The sequence below is a fragment of the Pteropus vampyrus genome, unplaced genomic scaffold (assembly GCF_000151845.1).
Source record: "Pteropus vampyrus isolate Shadow unplaced genomic scaffold, Pvam_2.0 Scaffold477, whole genome shotgun sequence".
In the NCBI taxonomy this organism is placed as follows: domain Eukaryota; kingdom Metazoa; phylum Chordata; class Mammalia; order Chiroptera; family Pteropodidae; genus Pteropus; species Pteropus vampyrus.
Window position 1 is genome coordinate 1,610,850 of NW_011889258.1, and position 25,908 is coordinate 1,636,757.

The following is a 25,908-nucleotide window of genomic DNA, read 5'->3' on the forward strand; positions in this document are numbered from 1 at the left end:
GCAGGTGAAGTCAGAAAACATCAAAGTTTGCTCATAAAGAATTTTTAATACATATATTTTTATCTTTAAAGAGGGTTATCTTTAATCAGTCATATATCTAAACACAAACACCAAACAATAGATCCCCACTTCAATATCCAAATATTGCGAGAATTTGGGCTACTTTTATAGTCTAAGATTATGATGCCATATGACAAAGGGGCTATTTTTTTCTAAATACCCTATTTCTTGATTCTAAACACACAAACAAACAGTATATGTATAAAACATGCAGTCCAGTCCTTGGACAACTTACTTACCTTGAGCCAAGTGAAGTTCTTGCCATTGGGAAGAAAATTCTGGGTAGCTGTATAAGTGTATAAGGAGGATGAAAGTTCTTGTTAGAGCTTTCAGTTCCTGGCTCAAAAGTTACTTCTCATCTTGCTACTCTTCCTCCTTACTTACACTGAATTAAAGCACCATTTATAACACAGCTAAGTCTCTGTGGATAATTTTAACATAAATAAAAATGCCAGAGATTCATAGCCCAGCTGATAAAATTTGTAAGCCATGAAAACATTAGAAATCTATTCATGTCAAAAACTGCTAGAAAATGAAATGTTGACTAAAGCTTTGTAGGCTGTTATTTCATTCGCCAAACAGCCCACATTTAAAATGTTAACATATTTATTAGCTAAAAGTGACCCAGAATATTTGCAACTAAGACAAAAAAAAAAAAGGCTTAACTGTCTGATAATAGAAAACACCTAGTTCCATAGATTAAAAAAATAAGAAAAATAAATATTACATGACGAAGAAACAAGAAAGGACCCAAGGGTTACATGTTAGAATCTCCGAAGCTGTATAATGAAAAGGTAACTTCGTATTTCTTTTTTTCTTATCTCCAGTACCTGAGTTAAGGCATAAAGTAGCAAAAGTTCAATTGATTCCAAACAACTTGGAATTTTATTGTAAACAGCCCATAAAGAATAGCAACAAATTAGTCCAGTTTTTTTTTTTTTTGTCTTGGAAGATAATTGCTTATAATGACTGATAACTGCCAAACAAAACATCTTTTATAAACCAAAACAGTTTAGTTTACCTTTCTTTACTGAATTTTAGTTTAATGGACATTTGTCCATAGAAAACATCACATCAACTATTAACTGATCTTTCACCTTAAAACTTATGGATACTAAGAACAAACATAAGGTACAATTTTGTTAATACTTTGTAGGGGATTACAAAAGACAAGGATGATAAGTTACAGGACAAAGAAATAAATTACTGATTGCCATCACCACAGTATTGTTTAAAGAATTAACATTTGTAGTACTGCCTAATGTGTATCTGGTGATATATGTAAAAACCCATATTCCAATGGGGTTTCTAAATATTTTTGTATGTGATTTTAAAAGTAAATTACTAATGGCGATTTTAATATGTATCAAGTCTTATTTTTTAGAAAATACTTATCATGCTTTCATAAGTCAAAGTCTCATATTCTAGACTTACGATAAGTGCAAGAATAACAAATGGACATACATATAAATAAACAAACACAACTTAACTCTAAACTGCAGGACCTTTCTACTATACTCCCATCAATGAATCATAATTGCCAGTCTTGTTGAAGTGTGGTAAATTAGGTAAAGTCTTCATTGTGGAAAGAGAACTAACGATAAATGTAAGCAGGAGAGGAATGATGAAAAAGGAAATAATTAAGGATAAAGCTACATAAGAAATAAATGTCAAGAAACTTGAGGACAATCCACATTCCTCAAAATACAGCACCAAGAAAAACAATGAAAAACATTTAAACTTTATATTAGAATTTAATCAAAACTTGATAAATTTGATAATTAAAACTTGGTAAAGAAACTTCACTAAGAGGTGAAAATGAAAACAGCATGAAAATACTTGCACACTAATTTTTAAAACAAGCCTTCAAAGTGATCTTAGAATATTCTATTTTTCAACGAAACTTTCACAAAGCCTCATGGACCACAAAAATGTTGGGGATGGAGTTAACATTTAAAGCAATGAACTTTAAATGTTAAAAATTCCATTCCTTCCTCTAGAACTAAAAGGCTGGACATCATAGTATACTAAAAATTATAGAAGATGTAAGTCTCCTTTTTGTGGATGTGAAAATTCTAACTATTTAAAGATAAGTACCAGTTGGTAAATGAGCATAATATAATTTCCAAGATATATAAACAATAAGGTATTTTACACCACTAAAATACAAATTTTGAAAAAATGCTCAAAAAAGTTTTTATAAAAAAGAAGTGGCATTCACATCTTTTCTTTAAATCATTGCTATTGTCTGATGATAATCTAGAGGATTACAAAAAAAAAACAACAAAAAAGATAAATCACTCAAATTTATTTCAAAGTATTGGAAGGCTGAGTTAGATATCTGAGTACACAATTGTACAAATGAAATTTATGAATTTTACTCTGAGAGAAACAAAGTGCTGTTTGGAAGAATTCTAGCCTGATCTCTGGGAAGGGAAACAGAAAACTAATGAAAGAGGAACAAATTAAATAAAAAAAAAATAGAGGGACAAATGTACACGTGCACACACACATACACACCTAGACTGCTCATCTAGAAGGTATAATGGAATGGATGATCAAGCAGTATATATACAGGCTAAGTGCTTTACAATGGAGGCAAAGAATTGGTAGACAGTGAATACTGCTGTCTTCCATACAAATTTTATGTCTGAAATAAAGTGTGTCGAGTTGAGAAAAAAAATCTACATACAGACACATGCATGCACACACACACAAATTTAGTCACTAGGCTAATAGACCAGTGAATTTTTTGGAGAACATCCCATTGCTTGAAAAGATACACATGGCAAGCCATAGAAATAACACACAATTCCGTTTTCATAAACAGATACACATGCTAAGATCTTAAAGCTGGGAATTAAAACATTATTACCATTCATGAGAATTATTACAGTTCACTGACTATTAATATGTAGCATAGGAATAGGCTTATACATCTGGATGCTCTCGTGGACCTAATTATAACAGTGGTTTTTTTCTTAGTAATTCATTTAAGATTTAGACTTTTCTTTAACATTCTTAGCTCATTTCCTACTTGCTTTGTTATCTATGGCTGAACCCAGATCTTATTTAGGTTTAAAGGGACTCTAAAAATTAAAGCAATAAAATATTCAATGTGATACAAATTACTACACATTCACAGGAGGCAGTGTTACAAAATGAGCAAAGTACAAATTTTGGGCGGGGGGGCGGGGCAAGTCTAGTTATAAAAGTAAAAATATTGTCTTCCAAACTTTTATTTTCACACTTATTAAAATAATTTGCATGCAAACAATTTTTTTTAATAAATGATAACTATGCTTATCTAACATACCCTGGTGGCTAACTCTTTAAATCCTAATAACTGAAATCAACATTACAGCAAAATGCTGTCACTAGTATTTTCACAGTATTTCACTACATATAAAATGTTTAAAAATGTCTTTAGCTTTATTATTCTAATTATCTAAACCTAGAAAAGCTTGACATTTGGGGAATGTGGCATTTTTATTTTTCAAAATAAATTATAAATAAAGTTTCAGACAACTAAGATCACACAGATGGCAATTCTGCATTTTAAGAGGTTGGCTCTTCATAGAAGGATGTCAACAAAAATTTCACACTAAAACGATACACTTGATACACATTTGGGTACATCCATGAATTTAAGTAACTTGTTACTTTGATTGGGGTAGGCCAAAGCATTATTGATTCCAGGAAAACACAGGCACAAATTTAGTCTAAATGCTCAAGAGATAAATAACTAAAATAGTACCTTTTAGCCAAAATCAAATGTAGAGTTTCAAATATGAACGTTTTTGAATCTATACTATGGTTAAAAGCGTCAGTCGAGTTACAAACCAGAAGTAATTTTGGTTTAGTAAAAGAAGACTACCGCCCCCTCAAAAATCAGCTTGATCTACTGTCCAGTAACAGAAGTTAGTGCCATTAACAATTCACAACAATACTTTCTTAAAGCCTGAACATCGTTTCTACTGCACGTGAAAACTGCTTAAAGATGTTAGTCCAAGAATAACCCCTACCTGACCCAACCAAAAAAAGCGAAGTTATGTGTGTACTCCTTCCTCTGCACTTAAGGATTTTCAGATGCATGAAATGATTGAAAGCATGAGACAAACACATTAGTTTAAGAGATATCCTGGGATTACTAGGCATACATTAAGAAGTTTTGTTTATCTCACAGTTTTGATCTAAGCATAGCATATCTGCTGTTACAAAAACAGAGATCAATATATTCCCTCCCACCTCAAAAATCTAACAAATTAGCAAATTTGCAATCTATCAAATCTGAGGAGTAAAACTGATCTTGGAACTCAAGCTCACTTATGGAACCATGTGCACTCTACTGATGTAAACAAGAACATTAGGGTTTTAAAGATTTTTTCATCTATAAAATAATAATTCAAAATATAAGTGTGCAGTGCAATGAGGTTCTTTTCTGAAAGATTATAACAGAAGAACCTTTTGGAATGGTATGTGCAGAACCGATTAATGTTGATTCAAAATATTAGCTAGCCAAAACATTCCCACTCAAATTAGGTGCTTTGTTATATTTTAAAATTCAAATGAAAACCATTTACTCACAGGTGTTAAATAGTAAGTGGTAGCAGAGATATATAAGCAGTAGCCCAAGACTACTTACATAAATATGTTCTAAGAAAAGTCTAATGTAGAGCATACTATACTTATAAAAGTTTGTTAATTACAACTATTAATTTGAGAGCCAATATGATTATTAACAACTTCTCAACTTATAACTTAGGAGTATTCATTCCCTCCAAGCTTGTTCTATTTCTCCTTAGTCAGTAATGAGTAACAGCATCTACTTTACTTAATGATTCCAGTAGTTGTAGTTAATAGAGGTAGCTGAGCTACTATTCAAAGGTTATTCTTTGTGGATGAGGATTTTTCAATTTTTTTTTTTACATTATTCTTTAAGCTACACAAGTTCTATTAATGCAATAAAATATAATAGGAAAAAGAAAATGGATACAAGAAACTTTTGCATTTGGCACCTTATCTAGATTGATACCTCAAGTATTCTTTTTTAATAACGTTAATGCACACATTAGGACACACCACAAAGATCTGCTACATATTTACAAGGCACCAACCCTTTCTCACCTTTAACATGAATTAAGCAAATCAAAGAAAAGCATATCGAGATCCCCCCCCCAAAAAAAACTGTAGTATAAATATATACTTCAGTTCAGTACAATTCATGAAAGTTTGGCCTGGGAAGAGTAAAATAATCCAGATCGTTCTTACAATATAGAAACTGTAAACATTTAATAGCTGCCTTTAGGATTGGTGTATTGTGCAAAAGTTATTATTACTGGGTACAGGAATCAAAATGGCAACACAAACTATATAAAACTCTGTAAGAAGGTGCTATACTTCTATGATACAAAAGCAAAAGAGGGATATTCTACTGAGATAAAAATGTCATGCTACTTAAGAAGCTGAACACTCCTTTAATGTAGTAAATCTGTAGTGTGTCTGTGGTGTGTGTGTGTGTGAGTGTGTGTGTGTGTGTGCGTGCGTGTGAGCAGATTTTTTTTTTTTTTTAATTTAAGGCCTAATGAGTAAGGCTTGTTTGAACAAATGCAGTGTGGAGATCAAGTCTTGAAACAAATGTTATACTGGCATAATGGAAAAGCACCAATGTGAAAGGAAGTATAAGTCCCCACACAACTTGCTTTGTAGATTTCCTGGTAAATTCCCTGCAGTAGAAGGCCATTGAATTTTTAAAATTATTCTAAATTTATTAACTGTTAATAATTCCATCCCATGAGATGGCTGACCCTGGCTTTTTCTGTCATTTTACGCACTCTGCCTGATCTGGATGTACCAAGATTCAGTGGATCTTCAGTGGACACAAAATTGTCATTATCAGAATCATCATTATATAAAACAGTCCTCCTGCCTTGGTTTCTTGTTTTAATTCGAGGCAGTCTACTGAAACGTCCTGAAAACATGGTATCAAATTCATCATCTGCAACACGTGCACGTTTGGCTCTGGTGGTTCCTCTAGAAGCACCTCTCCCCCCTCTCCCTCTCCCTCTCCCTCTCGTACCAGCTCCACCTCTCCCTCTACCCCCACGACCCCTGCCTCCTCTTCCTCTGCCTCCCCTACTCCATCTACCCCATCTGCCCCATCTGCCCCTTCCTCCTGTGCCTCTCGTCTTCCAGTTTCTTTTTCCATTGGCATACTGCTTTCTGAGTTTTCTTTTAGGCCTGGTTTGTATGAATTTGCTATAATCATGGTCTCCATCTACGTAATCTTGATCTGTTCTGGAAGTTGATTCAGAGTCAGAATCAGAACTGCAGGTACTTTCAGAACTTAAACTGGATCCTAACTCTCCACTCTCTGAAGAGGATAAATGTGATTTCTCTTCTGTTTCTTTTTTTTCTTTATCTTCTGTTCCCATGCTTTCATCTTCTTCTGATGCACTAAGCAGTTTTCTCTTGATTCCTGTCCGGGGCTCTCTGCCATCACCATTTGTAAGGGGTCCATCAAAGGAGTGATCTAAATCAAGATGAATGATTTTTTAAGGTTAAGTTTTGACACTGTTAAGATATTAATGCTCAAAAGTAAAATAAACAATCTATCAAAAAATATATAACATCTAAAGATAGGGTAAAATTATGGAGAGTGGTAGAGTATAAATTTATATATATTAGAAATGGAAGACACTAAACTTCTGATTCTTGTTTTATTGCTTTTTGGGGGTGGTGGAGGCATGATGAGTGGTGAGGTAGCTGGGCAGAAATTTTAAGGGCTTGAACTCTAGAAAGAATTATCTAGAAATATATATCAAAATAATTTCATTCATTCACTCAACAAATTATCTACTGATTATGTACTATGGGCCAGGCATTGCTTGGAACATGAAATATAGCAATTATGAGACAAAGTCCTTGCTCTTTGAATTTATATTTTAGCAGGGAGAGCTTGCTAGACAATAAAGTGAACAAAAAATAATATAAATTTAGGAAAAATACATGCTATAAAGAAAAAGAAAAGAGGGTTAAATAGTGTGACTGAATGTATGTGGGTATTCTACATAACGAAGATTTTCTGCAGAGGTAGTATTTGAGAATAGAACTGAATGAAGTGAGATTTGGGGAAAGAACATTCCATCAGAAGAAATAAAATCCAGTATAAACTAGAGTGTAAGGAAAAACAGGGAGTAGTAGAAGATAACTGACAGTAAAGCTAGAGAATAACAAGATTTGATTTACATTTATTTTAACAGAGTGCTATGGTTGCTGTATAGAGAAGACATTATAGAAGGGGAAAATTGGAAGCAGAGACCAGTTGGGAGTCCACTGCAGTAGTCTAAGACATGATGAGGGATGTACCAATAGAGGTGTCGAGAAATGATTAGATTGAGAATATTTCCTACTAGAGCAGCCACCAGACCCAATCTTCATTTTCAAATGAAGGGAAGAGCTGATGGACTGGATGTCAAGTGTTAAGCCAAAAATGAAGGTCGACTTCTAGGTTTCACAGCCTGAGCAACTGGGAGAATGGTAGAGATATTTTGCTAAATTGGAGAACACTATAGGAGGAATAGGTTTGGGCAGGCTGGTAGAAAAATCAAGATTCCAGTTTTAAGTACTATTAGAAATCCAAAAAGTGATGTCAGAAGCAAGGTGGAGTGAGAGATGTCCCTAGATATCTCCCCTTGAAACAACAATAAGCTGAACATCTAAAACTCAACAAAAACACTCAACTTGCACACCAGCACGTCTGAGCGTGGGATCTGTGCATAAGAATTACCGCAGGTCAGAACCCAGGAGTGGGGTGATAGACTGGGAGAAACAAAGAAGTTGCCTCTTGCAGCCAGAGCTCCCTGCAGGAGGAAGGGGAGGGGAGAAAGTGCAGCGGGTTCCTTGAACAGCCCTGCTTGAGAGAGCTGTGAGCTCCATGCAGTGGCAGTACCCAAGGTTCAGGGCAGAAAGCAGAGAAGTGGAGACGGCAGAGAAGCAACAGCTGATTATTATGAATTGCGGTTCCAAAACACGAGGCTGAGCTGCAGTTCCCATTCCCCAACACAGACGGCACATCCTCTCATATCCTCCAAGAATGAACACAACGGAGCCCCAGGAGAATGTGCGGAAATGCTACTGAAACTGTCACTAACACTGACAGGGGCTGAGACTAAGGGTAGAGAGCAAGATTGAATATTTATAAGAAAAAAAAGGCATTATTAAGAATTTATATAAAGCAGGGATCCAAGAGGCTTAGAAGCTACCTATTGGGAACCAAAAGAAAAATGCCTTCTTAGCAACAGGCTAAAAAGAGACCTTACATAATAAATCTTCATATTGGAAAAATAAAAAAAAGGCAGACTACACCTCCATTAATGCCCAGGTAGACAAATAGTGTATTAAAGAACATGAACAACCAAGGTGACAAGGAAACTCGGAAAGAAAGAAAAATCTCCAGAAAATAAGCTTAAAGACATAGAAATATGCAATTTAAATGACAGAGAAATCAGGATAATACTTCTGAAAAAAACTCAATGAGATTCAAAATAATTCATATCAACAATTCCAGGAACTGAAAAAACAACTAGATCAGCAAAGTGAATTTTTAGCAAGGAGACTGAAACCCTAAAAAATAACCAAATAGAACTTCTGGAGATGAAGAACACATAGAAAGAGATGAATGAAACAGCAAGCTTGTAAAATAGAGTCGATGTAACAGAGGAAAGGATCAGTGATATCAAAGACAGAAATCTAGAAATAATCAGAAGGAAGAAGAGAGAAACCAAAGAATGAAAAAAAAAAATACAAGAACTAGCTGATATCAACAGGAAAGGAAACAGGAATAGGCAAGAATGACAAAGCATTTTCATACAAATAGTTGACAAGAATTTCCAGGTTCTAAGGAATGAACTGGAGCTTAGAACTCAAGAAGTCAACAGAACATCCAACTATATCAATCCAAAAAGGCCTTCTCCACGACATATTGTATTAAAATTATCAAAAATCAATGACAAAAAGAATTCTAAGGGCAGCCAGGGAAAAGAAGATGGTAACCTATTCATTAGATTATTGCCAACTTCTCAGTACAAACCCTACAAGCAAGAAATGAGTGGAATCAAATATTCAAAATATTAAGTTGCAAAGTACCAGCCAAGAATAATGTATCCAGCAAAGCTCTCCTTTAGATATGAAAGAGAAATCAAGACCTTTCCAGACATAAAAAAATTGAAGGAATTCACCACTATGAGGCCTTCATTACAGGAAATACTGAAAGGGGTCAGCTCACCTAAAACAAAATGACAAAAAAATAATAATAATTAGGAGTAAGGTGACTATCAGGCAAATAGAGCAGGAGTGCAACGCTTACTAAGAACAGGGCATTATAAGCTTAAACAATAAGAGATTTGCTATAGCAAGATAGTAATGAATGTTCAGCATACATAGGGATAAATTGAGACAACAATAACAGAAAAGGGTTGGATTCAAAGATCCAAATTCACAAAGGGGAATGGAGATGAGGCACGTGCAGAAGAAAATGGATGACTATCTATATATAACTATCCTTTTCATATTCGTAATAGTAACCACACACCAAAGATTCAGAACTGAAGTATATAACATAAAACAAGAAGTACCAGAGGAAAAATCCACAGAAGTCAACCAAAATAAAGAAAACAGAAACACAAGGACAAGGAAGTAATGGAAACACTAAGCTACCAGAAAGCAAAAGATAAAATGGCTATAAGAAGACCTCATATTTCAATAATAACCGTAAATGTAAATGGAACGAAGTCACCAATAAAAAGGCACAGAGTTGGAGATTGTATCAAAAAACAGAAACAAACTATATCCTACCTCCAAGAGACACATCTCAGTTCCAAAGACAAATATAGACTCAAAGTGAAAGGGTGGAAAATGATATTTCAAGCAAATGGCATTCTGAGAAAAGCAGGAGTAGGGGTACTAATATCAAACAAAACAGACTTAAAAATAAAAAAGGTAAGGAAAGATACTGAGGGACATTTCATAGTGACAAAGGAAGTCATACACCAGATACATAACACTTATTAACATCTATGCTCCCAATAATGGAGCCCTAAAATATTTAAAGCCATTACTAATAGAACTAAAGGGAGAAACAGACCAAAACACTATCATAGTAGGGGACCTAAATACCCCATTGTCCGATATGGACAGGTCATCCAAACAGAAAATCAGTAAGGAAATCAGATCCTTAAATTACACATTAGACTAACTGGACATAATTGACATTTACAGCCTTCCATCTCAAAACAGCTGCTTATACATTTTTCACTAATGCACATGGAACATTCTCAAGGATTGACTACATACTGGAACACAGAGATGGCCTCAACAAATATAAGAGGGTTGAAATCATATCAACCATATCTCTGATCATAATGCCTTGAAGCTGGAGATCAAATGTAAAAAGAAAGTGGGAAGAACTACAAACATGTGGAGATTAAACAACATGCTACTGAAAAATAACTAGGTCAGAGAAGAAATAAAATGAGAGATCATGAGATACATAGAATGAAATGATAATGAGAAAACAGCATATCTAAACTTTTGGGACACGGCAAAAGCAGTCGCAAGAGGAAAGTTCATATCATTACAATATCCGAAAACAAAAATGAGCCTAAATAAACAACCTAAACTTCATCTTAAAAACTAGAAAAGAACAAATGAAGCCTAAAATCAGCAGAAGGAAAGAAATAATCAAAATTAGATCAGAATTAAATGAAATTGAAAACAAACAAACAAACAAACAAACAAAAAACAATAGAGAAAATAAATGCAACAAAGAGTTGGTTCTCTGAAAAGGTTAATAAAATTGACAAACTCCTGGCTAGACTCACTAAAGAAAAAGGAGAAAGGACACAAATAAACAAAATCAGGGATGAAAGTGGTGAAATTATAACAGACACCACAGAAATAAGAGGATCATACAAGAATACTATAAAAAAAGTATATAACATCAAATTTAATAACCTAGAAGAAATGGACAAATACTTAGAAAAAGACAATCTTCCTAGACTGAATCAAGAAGAACTGGAAAATCTAAATAGATAGATCAGCAGTATGGAAATTAAAACAATAATCAAAAACGTACCAAAAAGTAAAAGTCTAGGACCAGATGGCTTTACCAGTGAATTAATTCTACCCAATATTCAAAGGAGATTTAATATCTATTATCTTCAAACTCTTCCAAAAAATGAAAGAGGAGGCAATACTTCTCAACTCATTGCAAGAGGCCAATATTACTCTGATACCAAAATCTGGTAAAGATAACACAAAAAATAAAACTACATACCAATATCTCTCATGAACACAGATGCAAAAATCCTAAATAAGATACTAGCACACCAACTATAGCAACATATTCAAAAGATTATACACCATAATCAAGTGGGCTTCATCTCAGGGGCACAGGGATGGTTCCACAAATGAAAATCAATTAATGCGATAACCACATTAAAAAAAAAAAAACCTTAAAAAATAAGAATCATATGATCATATCAATAGATGCAGAACAAACCTTTGACAAGATACAGCATCCATGTATGATCAAAACACTTAACAAAATTGGTATAGAAGGAAAGTATCTTATCATAATAAAGGCCATATATGACAAACCCTCAGTCAACATTATACTTAATGGTGAAAAAATAAAAACCTTCCCTCTAAGATCAGGAACAAGGCAAGGCTGTCCACTATCATCACTGTTATTTAATATAAAATTGGAAGTACTAGCAAGTGCAATCAGGCAAGAGAAAGATATAAAAGGCATTGAAATAGGGAACGGAGAAGTCAAACTGTCATGACAGGATTCTCTATGTGGAAAACCCTAAAGACGCCACAAGAACTCTATAGAAACAATAAGCAAATACAGTAAAGTTTCTGGATACAAAATTGATATTCAAAATGCATAGTGTTCCTATACTCTAATAATGAAGAGTCAGAAAAAGAAGTGGAAAAAATAATTCCTTTTGCAATTGCACAAAAAAGAATAAAATACCTAGAAATAAACCTAATAAAATATATGAGGAACCTATATAATGAAATCTATAAGATCCTTTTAAAAGAAATCGAAAAAGATACACAGAAATGGAAAGATATTCCGTGTTCTTGGAATGGAAGAATCAACCTAGTTAAAATGACCTTATTGCCTAAAGCATTATACAGATTTAATGCAATCCCCATCAAAATCTCATCAGCATTTTTTAAAGAAATAGAGCAAAATATCTTCAGATTTTATGGAAGCACAAAAGACTCCAAATCGCCAAAGCAATCCTGAGAAAAAAGAACAAGGCTAGAGGTATCGCTGACTTTAAATTATACTACAAAACAACAATAATCAAAATGGCATGGTACTGGCAGAAAAACAGACACACAGAGCAGTACAACAGAATCGAGTCCAGAAGTAAACTCATGTTTATATGGGCAAATAATTTTCGACAAAAGAGCCAAAAACATACAGTGGGAAAGGAAAGTCTGATCAATAAATGGTGCTGGGAAAACTGGAAAGCTACCTGCAAACGAATAAAAACTACGCTCTTGTCATCACTACACACCAAAATTAAGTCAAAATGGATTAAGGACCTGAATATAAAACTTGAAACAATAAATTGCATAGAAGAAAACATAGGAACTAAACTCATGGACCTTGAACTTAAAGAAGATTTTACAAATTTGACCTCAAAGGCAAGGGAAGCGAAAGCAAAAATAAACAAATGGGACTACATCAATCTGAAAAGATTCTGCACAGCAAAAGAAATTGTCAAGAAAATAAAGGGACAACCATCCGAATGGGAAAATATATTTGCAAGCAATGCCTCCGATAAGGGCCTAATATCCAAAATATACAAAGAACTCATACAACTCAATAACAACAAAAAAACAAACAATCCGATTTAAAAACGGGCAGAGAAACTGAATAGACGCTTCTTCCAAGAAGACATACAAATAGCCAACAAACATGAAAGGATGCTCAACATCGCTAGCTATTAGTGAAACGCACATGAAAACCACAATGAGATCCCATCCTTACACCTTTTAGAATAGCTGTTAACAACAGGACAAGTAATAACAAGTGTTAGAAGGATACGGAGTAAAAGGAACCCTCATATACTGCTGTTAGGACTGTACATTGTTATAGACACTATGGAAATCAGTATGGAGGTTCCTCAAAAATCTAAGAATTGATCTCCCATATGATCCAGCAATCCCTCTATTGAGTATTTACCCAAAAGACTTGAAAACTTATATCCGAAAAGATATTTGCACACCGATGTTCAGAGCAGCATTATTCAAGGTTGCCAGGATGTGGAAGTAAACAGTGTCCTACAATAGATGATTGGATAAAGAAGCTGTGGTACATATATACAATGGAATATTATTCAACTATAAGAAGAGATGAAATACTGCTCTTTGTGACAAAATGGATGGACCTTGAGATAATTATGCTAAGGGAAATAAGCCAGACAGAAAAGTTGAAAACCACATGATATCACTTATATGTGGGATATAAATGTAAAAGCAACAATCAAATAAGACAAACATACCAAAGCTCATGGATATGGACAACAGACTAGTGGTTACCAGAAGGTAGGGGGGAGTGGGGAGGGGAGAGGTAGATGGGGTAAAGGGGTCCAAATATGTGGTGACAGAAAGAAATCTAAATCTAACTATGGGTGGCGAACACACAATGAAATATATATGCCTTATTGTTGAATTGTACGCCTGAAATATACTGAATTCATAATAATAATAATAATAATAATAATAATAATAATAATAGTAGTAGTAACACCCCCCCCTCCCCAGAAATCCAAGTAAAGACATTAAAATAAAAAGAATTAAAGCAGGTAGATATACTCAGTCTAGAGGCTCATGAGACACTTGAATAGAGCTATTGATATAATATTGGAAATTTTTGGTAAAGAGACTACATTTAGGGTCAGGAGAACTGAGAGAGCTCATTGAGAAAGTAAGTAAAGCCAGTTAAGGTAGCTGAGGACTGAGACTTGATATATTCCAACATTTAAAGATAAAAAAACAGGCAAAGATAATTGAGAAAGAATAGCCAATGAGGTAGGAGGAAAACAAGAGTGGCCTGGGAAGACTAGAAGGAGCAAATCATAGGGTTGTATGGTAACCACAGGTAGAAGATCAGTCCAATGAATCTTGGTGCTATGGATTGAAGAACATCACTGTCAAAATACATATTGAAACCCTAAACCCCAATGTGACTGTATTTGGAGATAGGGCCTTTAAGGAAAGTTTTAATTAATGAAGTGAGGTCATAAGGGTGGCCTCTAATACATTAGGACTGGTGTCTCGCTGTCTCTTTCCCCATCTGTGGATGCAGAAAAAAAGCCACTCTAAGGGCACACAGAGAAAGTGGCCATCAGCAAGCCTGGAAGATAACCCTCACCAGACACCAACTCTGTTGGCATCTTGATCTTGGACTCTGAACCTCCAGAACTGTGAGAAAATAAATATCTCTTAAGTAAGTATATGAAAAGGTGCTCAATATCTATAATCACCAGGGAAATATAAATAAAATCAAAACCACGATAAGACATCATCTCACACCTGTTAGGATGGTTAGTTACAAAAAAAATAAAAGATAACAAGTGTTGGAAAGGATATGGAGAAAAGGGAATCCTTGTACACTTTTGTTGAGAATGTAAATTACTACAGCCACTATGAAAATAAGTATGGAGGTTCATCAAAAAATTAAAATTATAACTATCATTTGATCCAGCAATCCCAGTTCTGGGTATATATGTAAAGGAATTTAAATCAGGATCTTGAAGTGATATTTGCACTCACTTGTTCATTGCAGCATTATTCACAATAGCCAAGATATGGAAATATATATACATATAAAAGAAAAGCTTGCCATTTGAGACAACATGGATGGAGCTGGAGGACATTATGCTAAACAAAATAAGCAAGACACAGAAAAAAATATTACATGATGTCACCTATATGTGTAATCTCAAATATATGTGCTATATAATGACGTTTGGTCAATGACAGATTGCATATATGATGGTGGTCCTATTAGATTGTAAACAATGGAGCATAAAAATTGCTATCACCTATTGATATTGTGGCTGTAGTAACGTCATCGCACAATACATTATTCACGTGTTTGTGATGATGCTAGTGTAAACAAGCCTACTTTGCTGCTAGTCATATAAAAGTATAGTATGTACAATCATGTACAGTATACAATAGTTGATGATAAATGACAATGTTACTGGTTTATATATTTACTGTACTATGCTTTTCATTGTTATTTTACAGTGTACTTTTTATTTAAAAAAAAAATTGCTAGAAAATCATATGCTGTTATGCCAGCAGCAGCCTTAATCTATCTTGTGTTTGCTGTCTCTAGACTGCATCATTTTCTCTTGTGCTTGATTTGCTCTCATGTTGTTTTATACAGTAACATGCTATATAAGCTTGTAGACTATGGCATATAGCCTAGGTGGGTAGTTGGCTATACCACTTAGGTTTGTGTAAGCAAACTCTATGATATTCACACAACAATGAAATCATTTAAAGACACATTTCTCAGAACATATCCTTGTCATTTAGTGGTGCATGACTACAGTCATGCTCATTGAAAGAGAGAGTAACATGGTGGTTGCCAGGATCTAGCGAGGGAAAATAGGGAGGTGTTAGTCAAAGGGTACAAAGATTCATTTATTCAGGATGAGTAAGTTCTAGATATCTAATGTACATCATAGTGACTATAGTTAACAATACAGTATTGTACACTTAAAATTTACTAGGAGGATAGATCTTTAATCTTCTCAACACACACACACAAGTAATCATGTAGAGGTGGTGGATATGTTCTTTAGTTTGATTGTGGTGACCATTTCACAATGTATTAAAATATCAAATTGTACACTTTAAATATACACATTTTTATGCCAATGATAGATATCACAATAAGGCTGCTAAAAATAAATATCTGTTGTTTAAGCCACCTAGTCTCATGGTATCTTGTTGTGATAGCCCAAGCTAACTAAAAGACTAAGCTAGAGACTAAGGTGACAGCAATAGAAACTGTAGATAGGAGATTTAAGTAGTATTAAAGAGTTGTAGAATTCACAAAACGTAGCAACTGACTGGATATGAGGGTCAAATAACACTGCAAAATTTTAAGTTGAGTAACTAGGAAGATGGTGGTGCCATCAACTAAAATAGTGAGTGCAGAAAAAGGAGCAAGCTTGAGATAGAAAGATAAATGATAAGCACCTGAGGGAGATTTTTTAAGGAAACACTTGAAAATGACATTGGTAGAATAAAGAGATGTTAGGGCTGGATATACGAATTTGGAGAGTCATCAGCAGAAAGGTGACTGGTGTAGCTATTAGATTCCTTTATTTAAAGAATACAAAACAAAAAAGTGGGAAACTGCAAATAGGAAGCAAGTAGGGCAAAAGAAAAAGAGAAAATATAGAAATATAGGAGAAACAGAGATATAAGAGAATCAACAGAGTATAGAAGCCAGGCAGTAGAATTACTAGTGGGGAGCAGTCAATAGCATTCAATGATATAGAGAAGAGATCAAGGAGACAGGCACTAAGAAAAGGACACTGGTTGGTCATTGAAGATTACTAGTGAATATGGACAGAATAACTTCTGGAGAGTGGTGGGAACAGAAGCCAGACTATACAGGATAAAGGGATGTTTAGATGGATAGAAAATAAGAGTCAGGAAGTATAAGCTACCTTTTCTACAAGCTTGACAGTGAAGGAAAAGGCAAAACGAGAGGAAGGGGCATGAGTATGAAATGTGCAGCAGGATCAGAGGAGGGACTAAAGATAAAAATTGGGGAAAATAAAGATAATTAACTATGTTAGAATTACAGATATGTTTCAATATTTCTCACATAACCAGTATAAACTATATCTTTAGAAAATCTATTTTTTGAGTTGACAACTTCAATAACAATGGATAAGCTACTTAATCTTTCATTAAACATTTATATAAAATATATTCCAATAAAGATATCTGTAAAAGCAAAGTAATTATTCTTCACAAATTTCAAATAGATGAATACATTAGAACTTTCTCTGAATATGTTCGAGCTCTGTAAGACAGGGCTAAGTATAAGAAGAAAGTGTACATAACAACAACCCTCAAGTATTTATAACTGATGCCCCCTGACATGGTCCCAAATGAAAGCAAGTGGTAATGAATTATTAGGTCAGTGATTTCTTTTCAATCCGCAAAAAATTTTCTTCAAATAAAAGTTATGTGGAAGCTCATTACATGAATTAAAAAAAAAGAGTTGTTCTAATTGAACGGAGAAAGTTCTTCTGAGAATACCTGAAGTACTTCTGTGGATTACCCAGAAATAGGCAAAACACAATATGAAAACCATTGAATTATTGGGACAGCAAGCCCCGAGGGAAGAGAAATCTTAGTTATATAAAACTAGAAAACCAAAGGAAAGTGGTAGAAATAGGTGTTGACTGAAAGAAGGCTCATTTGTCAACCTAAGCCTTTTTTGTAAATTAGAGTAGGCTTTAAAAAAATTAGGCCCATTCAAAGATGATTTTGGAAAAATATTTGCCTTTTTATTAATATTGTTTAATACATGAAAAATCCTAAATGAGTCTAACAGTCTGGTTTTTATGTACTTGGAGAAATATCTTTTCATTTAGTTTTGCTCTCTATTCATTTTACATTTTATTTTAAAAGACTAAAATATGTTTGGAAGCATGATTCGAAATCTAATCTATTAATAGCCTGTTCCTAGTTTTGGATATGAAACCCTGTCTGAGTCAAATTTGACAATATTAAAATCCTCATTAACTATAAGGACATGCTAATTTTTACTACCTAAATATACCAGCTCTTAAATAATTCATCTGTCATTATGAGGGAACAAAGAATAAGTGCTCTGTCTATATTTATTTCTTACCTTGTTTAATCGGCAAAACTCTATTCCGAAATGATTTGGCTTTCCCTGGGTCATGGCTATTTCCACTTCGACTATATCCACTGAAGCTCGATGAAGAAAATGGTCCATCCAGTTCATCATCAAGTAAATATAGTGAAAGCCCTTCAGCAGCATCTGAAACTTATATTTACAAAGATTGTAATGTTAACATAATTATCATGATTTTAGGAAAGTTATAAAACAGGCTGTTTTTAAAACTATATCTCACAGTTATTCTGCTCTAACATCAAAATTACAAGTTGAAGAAGGATATATGGGTATTTTGAGAACAAATGTTTTATCACATCTTTAAGATTTCAAGGACAGAATGTCAAAAAAACTTGTCTAAGAAAACCATTTCCACACATAATGAATCCTCAATTCTTATGTTGGCAAATATATTGTAGATAAACGCTCTGAGAGATTATAGATGTTAAAAATCATAAAGTTACAGAAGTTAAAACTGAGACTTTAAAATTCATCTATAGTCTTAACACCCTCATTTTAAAAATGAAGAAATTTAATGCTATAGCCTACTGTCTCTTACCCAGGACCACACAGCTAGAGAGAAGAAATTGGTAATAAAACACAACTTTTCTACATTGAAATCCACTGCTTGTTGTACTATAATAAACCATGCTGCCATTTCTATATCCTTAATATCAGTATTAAACTGAAATATAGAACACCAAAAATAGAAGACATATTTACCAGGAGATGAGAAAGGAGAGCTAGTCCTAGCATAAGACACTGAGGTATTCTGGTCATTTTTAGGCTGCAACTTCATTTGTTTCTGCTTCCCTTTTGGACTACAAGTAAAAATATGTAAGAATTAACATTTTTTTCCCATTAGCAACATATTATGATAGACAGTATGATACAAAATGCTTAAGTTGACCAAAAAAGAAATGCCCAATAATTTAAATGAAATGTTTTAAATTGGTAATATGACAAAGTTAAATTTCAATCACTGAAATTTAAAAAAAAAAGTTTTTGGTATATTAAAATCCACATAAACAAAGCTTTGGGTTACCAATTCCATGTTTACATAGGTGCAAGATTTCTTAAAAGAAAATCTCTTGGGTCTGGGATCCCCTCAAACTATTCCATAAACTTTAAGAATTGAGGTAATACACACAAAATGCTTTGAAAACATAAAGTACTACATCAAGTAATATACCTAGGAGCTCTGCTACTAGATAACGAACTGCTGCTGCTTCTTAGACGTTTTCTGTACCGTGGCCTTCTCCTCTTTTGACTCTGGATTGCTGACTTATATTCAGAGATGATATTTTTAATATGACTTTCAAATAAGGCAGATAATCGCAGTGTCATGCTATAGATCTGAAAACGTAGAAATTAGTTTTGTTTTACCAACTAATTGTGTTAAAAAATGTATAAGTGTCTGGACCAATATCAATAACATCCTTTCACACAAAATATATGTGTTATTTCATATCCTTGAAAAATCCTGAAGGATTAAAACAAGATACTATTTTTAATTAAAAATTAATAAAGGTTTTTTAAAAATAATATCCAGTGTTGGGAAAGGTAGGGAATAAAAGATTCTAATACATTTCCAGTGGGTATTTTAACTAGAACAACATTCTAAAGGACGATTTGTAATATGTACCAAAAATCTTAAAGTTATATATCCTTTGGCTAAAAATTTTGCACTTCTAGGAATTTATCCTAGGAATTATCAGAGAATTACACACACAAAATAATTATCTTCAAGGATGGTAAAGATATTAGCTGCAGCATTATTCATGTAAACTGAAAAACTAAAAACAACCTACACCTCCAGCACCAGAACATGAGTGAAATAATAAAAAAAAACACTATACGATAGAATACTATGGAGACAGTAAAACTTCTGTTTTCAAAGGGTAATATGACATGGGAAAATGCTAATATGTTTAAAAAGTTTAAAAAGTTTTCAAAATATAAAACCTACTGTTTTAAAGAATATATAAACATATGCAAGTATATACATAAATGTAGGAACTAAAACGTGAAAAAATTATGCCTACAGAAATTAGTGAAAATTCACTTTATGTAAGGTGGAAGTGAGCAAGTTATATATCTATTGTGCAACTTCTTTAAAAGTTAATTAGATACCAGTGATTACAAAACACAAAAAAATATTACTACTTTTCTCTCCTTGAGATATTAAGTTCTGACAAAACATAGGGAAAATATTAAATGTATGAATAGTTATAACTTCCCAATATGGTTCACTATTTGTTGTAATAAAGGAGACATAAATACTCATAGCTAATCCAACTATATTTCATATAAATTAATACTGTCAACCACTTTTATTTATCAAATTATTTATTGGGCATATTAAAAGGTACTCAAATTACTACCTTGCCTTCCCTTGACTTCCTCTGGCAGATATAAGTGTTACCAAAGAGTAAAGATGAGGCAGGCAGAAGAAAAAAGGAGGTGCTTAATTTCAGAATGACTATATTAAATGTATATTTATGCATGCCTAATAAACTGTCAGAGAAATAGAATTAAATTTTAGTAACTATGTCAGAATTGTAGTACATACTTGTTTAGCAATTTTAAAACTGGTGAAAGAAAAAGTGGCCTGATATATATAACTAAATGCTTAGATGATTAATCCACCTAATATTGGTTTTTCATACCCTTGACTTTTTATTAGAGGTATAAGCTTTGGAGTTGCTGAATATTTGGCGAACATCCTTATAAAATTCCAGAGGACTACCATAGTTTCCTGCTTCCAAAGTTTCTTTCACAGTGCTGAAGTCCATAGGAGTGTCTGTAACACCTTGATATTCCTACAAAGAAGAATGTGTTATTAAACACACAGGTTGGGTAACAAAACTACATAATACAATGGGACTAGATTTGCATCACCAAGTCACCGTGAAATAAACATTGCTTTTCAATTTGCCAAATGCCTCCCCCAAACCCAAACCATCCATTTACTAGAGCTCTTTTGGTGACTCAGAAAAACAGCAGTGGTCTATGGAAGGGTCTTACCCTTCACCCTGCAATAGATAACCATATAACTCTCTCAAGGAGAGAATAGAAAATCCATAGCCACTGGCTTTGTCCCTACAGAGTCCATAATAAAAAATTCCATTTCTTGCTTAAAGGCTGAAATAACCCCCAATTCCCCAGCAAAATGCTCAATGAAAGTAGAAGATAGGATAATTCACATATAATTAAATAGTTCCATGTCCCAAATTAGCTACATATTTCTAAAACTTTCCCAGTTATGAGGGCATTCTACCTAAGGTTTCATTAGTTGAAGGTCAAAGTCAAATTGGCCATGTCTGTGCCTTTCTCCTATCATTTTGTTTTTTAATAAATATGACACTTTTGCTTCATCTAAGGTTTTCATTGTCATATATTCAGAATTAGTATGATTTTGATTAGGGGAGAGAGAAGATTCTATTTTAACCTAAATCTTTCAAGTCTACTTGATATATTTCTAGAGTTATCATATGGACTTGAAATTGAAATGTGTACTTTTATATATCACAACCATAAATAAACATGGTTTAGAGTAAAAACCATTGTCAGTATGAGATTCCCTCATCTTTAGAATCATTAAGAAGTAAAATCACCACATTTCTCTCAAAGGAGAAGCTAAAGAACCAGAAGAAGGGGCAGAGGAAAGATATAAAAAGAGAAAAAACAATTTCAAAGTATGAGAAACCACGATTACTGTTAATGTATCTTTTTCATTTTTTATTTTGGCTTAAATCATAAAAACCAAAAGTATATTCCAACACAGCGTGGCTTATGAAATAAAGATTTTCACTGAATAAAAATGTTGGAACTTTGTGCAGTATGATGACCAAAACTCAAAAGACCCAGTCAGCCTGCTGAATGAAATCTCAGTGGGAATAATCAGCTGCAATACAGACATAATTATATTGTATAACTGATGTTTTTTACTTCGCTATAGTAGTTTTAGACCTACGGAAACAAACATCTATGCAGATGGTACAAAAACCTCTTGAGAACACCTGCTGATATAAAAAAAAAGTGAACAACAAAAAGTTGAACAAAAGTAAAGACGGAGAAAGCAGAGATGGGAAACAGTTTTGCAAATTATAAAAGGTTTATTTACAGTATGGAGATTTTAAAAAGTAAAACAATATAGAAACAACTAGTATATGTCTTTTAAGAGAATATTAGGCCTACCTCAGAAAGAGATGGATCTTGTTGTCTTTCTGGAGCGACTGACTCTGAGGATTCTCCCTCTTGCTCTTGATGCTCCTATTAGGGTAAAGAATATATACTGTGTTTTCAAACCACCAAAACAAAATATCAAGATTTACAATACAATTATTATTTAAGGTACAAAGATCCATACAATTATTATTTAAGGTACAAAGATCCATAAACAGGGATTATGTGTTTTTATGTTAAGATGAAGGAATTCTACATTCACCATTCTCCTCTGCTATAAAAACAAGACTTTATTCTACCTAAACTCCCTGCAAACAAAGCAAGCTTTGTTGAACATAATCTTGTTCATTATTTGAATAATTTTTCTCAACTGAAAGCTGTGTATGTAGAGAATACTGATGTTTATTAACTTCAGAGGATGGTCTGATATTTCTGAAATATTGCTATACCTTTTCTCTGAAAAAGTTAAAACAGTATTGTTACCTATACTAAGAGGTTATTCAATACATGAGAAAAGAAATCCTATAATCTAAGTTCTTATGCTTTTATCTTTGATAAAAAGTAATATGGTATATTGGTAACTTGAAGTGATCATATTGGATAACATATTTAAATTATTAATGTAAATTAAACAGGGTTGACTTGTTACCAAGGATCTGTAGTGTACAGAAGTCTATTAGAAGTTAGTTAAAAGTATCCTAAATAAAAGCAGGAGGTATCACAAAGATGTTTAGATTCAAATTTGGTTTACAAATGCATAATTTACACACAAAGTACATGACAGACATTTTAAAAAATCATGACTAATCATACTACCCACTTCTACTTTAAACAAAGAAGAAAGAGGAAAGAGGAGGGTGGGAGGAAAAAAGAAGATAGGAAGGAAGGGGTAAGTGGCTCTTAATTATATCTTAGCAAAGATATTTTGGAAAATTACATATTGGAAATTATTTAAACAACTATATGCTTACTGGGTAAGAGAGATGATCGACTGGCTGTCGAAATGGCTCTGAGTCTTCACGCTCATAAATGAGGCTCAACAGTTCTTTGCATTGTTTTCTCCAAGCATCAGGATTACACCTTAAAGACTGTCTTCTGCCTCGGCATTTGACCTATAGATTTTAATAGAATTATATCTAAAAGCTCTTTCCTTAACTCTTTGTGGATTTTCTCCTGTTTTTCTAATGTTAAAATTTCTATGTAAAACAGAGCAGTGACTATTTAGAGGTTTCTTAGTTTAGATTAGACATGATCCTTCCTGACAAAAATATAAAGAAATAAATACTAGCATTTATATTCATGAAAATAGCAAGAATTCTAGTATTCTGAATTTTCATTTTAAGAAAATCTGAAACTGAAACTCAGAGGAACAATTGTTTTTTCCTCTACAAGGTTAACAATTTTAATATCTTAATATTTGCTGGTAGTTAAGTATACTTGACTATGGTACAATCTCATAATCTCAAAATAATGGTTAAACTATATCTACGTATTTTAGTAAATCCTTTATGGTCATGATAAATGCTGGCCTTTACCACTTGATGTCCTTTTTATATGATCTCTTTCAGTATTTCAAATGAAATTTTTCTCTTATATAGAACAAATATTTGTGTAATTATTATAGACAAGTGTGCAGCACAGACTTAACAAACCCAGGGCTGCTACCTTTAGCAGGGCTTACTTGCACGGTTGGCCCTTGGCTGAGATCTGGGAACCTAGCACTTGAACTGTTTCCTAAATAATAAAGGTCTACTCTATCTACACTGTTTGTACAAAGTGATTTGTATTGAACACCTAATTTCTGATACTTCTCCAGTGCTTTCCTGCTTTCTGTGAGTCTAGAATCTTGGTATGTGCTAGTCAGATGGTATCTACATAAACAGCTCCCAATAAATTCCTTAGAGACTGAGTCTTGAGTCACACACACGTCATTCCATTTTCAACGCTGAGGGAAGAGTGTCCTCTGTGTGGCCCCTCAAAAGAGGAAGAGAACATAAAGAAGCTCAAACACGGATTCCTCCAGACTTTGCCTGTGTCATTTTCCCTGTGATCCAGCTGTGTATCCTTACAGTGTCACTGTAATAAAACTTAGTAGTGAGTAACAACTATATATACTGAGTTCTGTGAGTCTTTCTGGCAACTCTTCAAATAGGTGGAGCAGGTCTTAGGGATCCTCCCCACAGGAAGCCTGAAATTTTTTTATTTTATTCACTTACCCTTCTTCCAGATGAAGTACCAGGTCCATCTGAATCTAAATCAACCATTTCAGTATCCTAAAATTAAAAGAGAAGAGATTGAAAAGATGTTAACTTATGTTTAAAGTCTTATAAATTGGATGAACATTTACAAAGAAATGGCAAATAAAATCGCAATTAACTCCCTCATTGTAGCAGGCAACAGAACAAAGGTTGGAGAGAGACTCCAAACTTTGACCATATGCTGTATACAAGCTGGAAAATGTACTGGGGAGAAGAGTAAACAGGGTTTTTCTTTAAATCAGAACAGGAAATTAGGGAAAAAGTATACTGACTGGTATTTGAACTTGTACTTAAATGTTAGCATTTAAACAAAAACTTACTCTATGTGACATGCTAATTTAATAAACTATAACCATGAATTACTCATGATAAATCATTTACTATTTCAAAAAATACATTTTTTTTCCTATAGGGAAAACATGAATGTGTATTAAAACCTAAGATTCAGTTAAGTATCTTTCTGAGAGATAGTTTTTTAATAGAAAGAGGCAAGGCCTGTACACCACTATTCACTTGGTAATGGTGAAACATATAGGTAATGGCTAAGAAGAAAAGTAGCTCATGAGCTATTGGTATGCTTTACTAATAAATAAAGTTGTTGAATTACATTTTAGTTTAATTTTCTATTCTAATCCAAGAAGTGCTACTCTGAGGAGAGCAAAATCCATTCATGGTAAAAATTTTCAATGAACTAGACATAGAGGGAATGTACCTGAACGTAATAAAGGACACATATATGACAAGTCCACACTAACATCATGGTCAACAATGAAAAACTGAAAGCTTTTTCTCTTAAGATCAGAAACATGACAAGGATGCCCACTATAGACACTTTTCTTTAACATGGTATTAGAAGTCCTAGCTACAGCAATTAGGCAAGAACAACAAAAGGTATCCAAATTAGAAAGAAAAAAGTAAAACTGTTTCTATTACCAGATCACATGATATTACACCTAGAAAAACCTAAAGTCTCTACCAAGAAACTGTTAGAACTAATAATTCAGTAAAGATGCAAGAAACAAAATTACACAAAACAAGTGTTTAACAGAGAAATTAAGAAAGCAATCTCATTTATAATTTCATCAAAAAGAATAAAATACTCAGAAGTAAATTTAATCACAGAGGTGAAAGATCTATACCTGTAAAATATGAGACTGATGAAAGAAATTGATGAAGATACAAATAAATGGGATGATATTTTGTGCTCATGGATTATAAGAATCAATATGTCTATACTACCCAAAGCAATCTACAGATTCATTAATGCAATTCCTATCAAATTACAATGACATTTTTCACAGAAATAGAAAAAAAAACAAAACAACAACAAAAAAACACTGCTAAAATTTGTATGGACCTACACACAAAAAAAGACTCCTAACTGAAAGCCAAAGCAATCTTGAGAAAGAAGAACAAAGG

The 25,908-nt window shown here is 33.4% G+C and overlaps 1 protein-coding gene across 4 annotated transcripts in view; it reads right to left on the reverse strand.

Annotated features, from left to right (window-relative positions):
* Nucleotides 1–922: 922 nt before the first annotated feature.
* BRWD3 (bromodomain and WD repeat domain containing 3) overlaps nucleotides 923–25,908 on the reverse strand; it is a 126,536-nt gene continuing 101,550 nt past the window's right edge. For all 4 annotated transcript variants that reach the window (XM_011382473.2, XM_023524575.1, XM_023524579.1 and 1 more), the window contains 8 exons: nucleotides 24,448–24,504; nucleotides 23,203–23,343; nucleotides 22,244–22,318; nucleotides 20,713–20,865; nucleotides 19,236–19,399; nucleotides 18,767–18,864; nucleotides 18,038–18,196; nucleotides 923–6,592 (listed from right to left, as the gene is read on the reverse strand). In XM_011382473.2, the coding sequence (XP_011380775.1) occupies nucleotides 5,838–6,592; nucleotides 18,038–18,196; nucleotides 18,767–18,864; nucleotides 19,236–19,399; nucleotides 20,713–20,865; nucleotides 22,244–22,318; nucleotides 23,203–23,343; nucleotides 24,448–24,504 (1,602 nt within the window). In that variant the 3' untranslated portion in view covers nucleotides 923–5,837. The remainder of the gene's footprint in view (nucleotides 6,593–18,037; nucleotides 18,197–18,766; nucleotides 18,865–19,235; nucleotides 19,400–20,712; nucleotides 20,866–22,243; nucleotides 22,319–23,202; nucleotides 23,344–24,447; nucleotides 24,505–25,908) is intronic.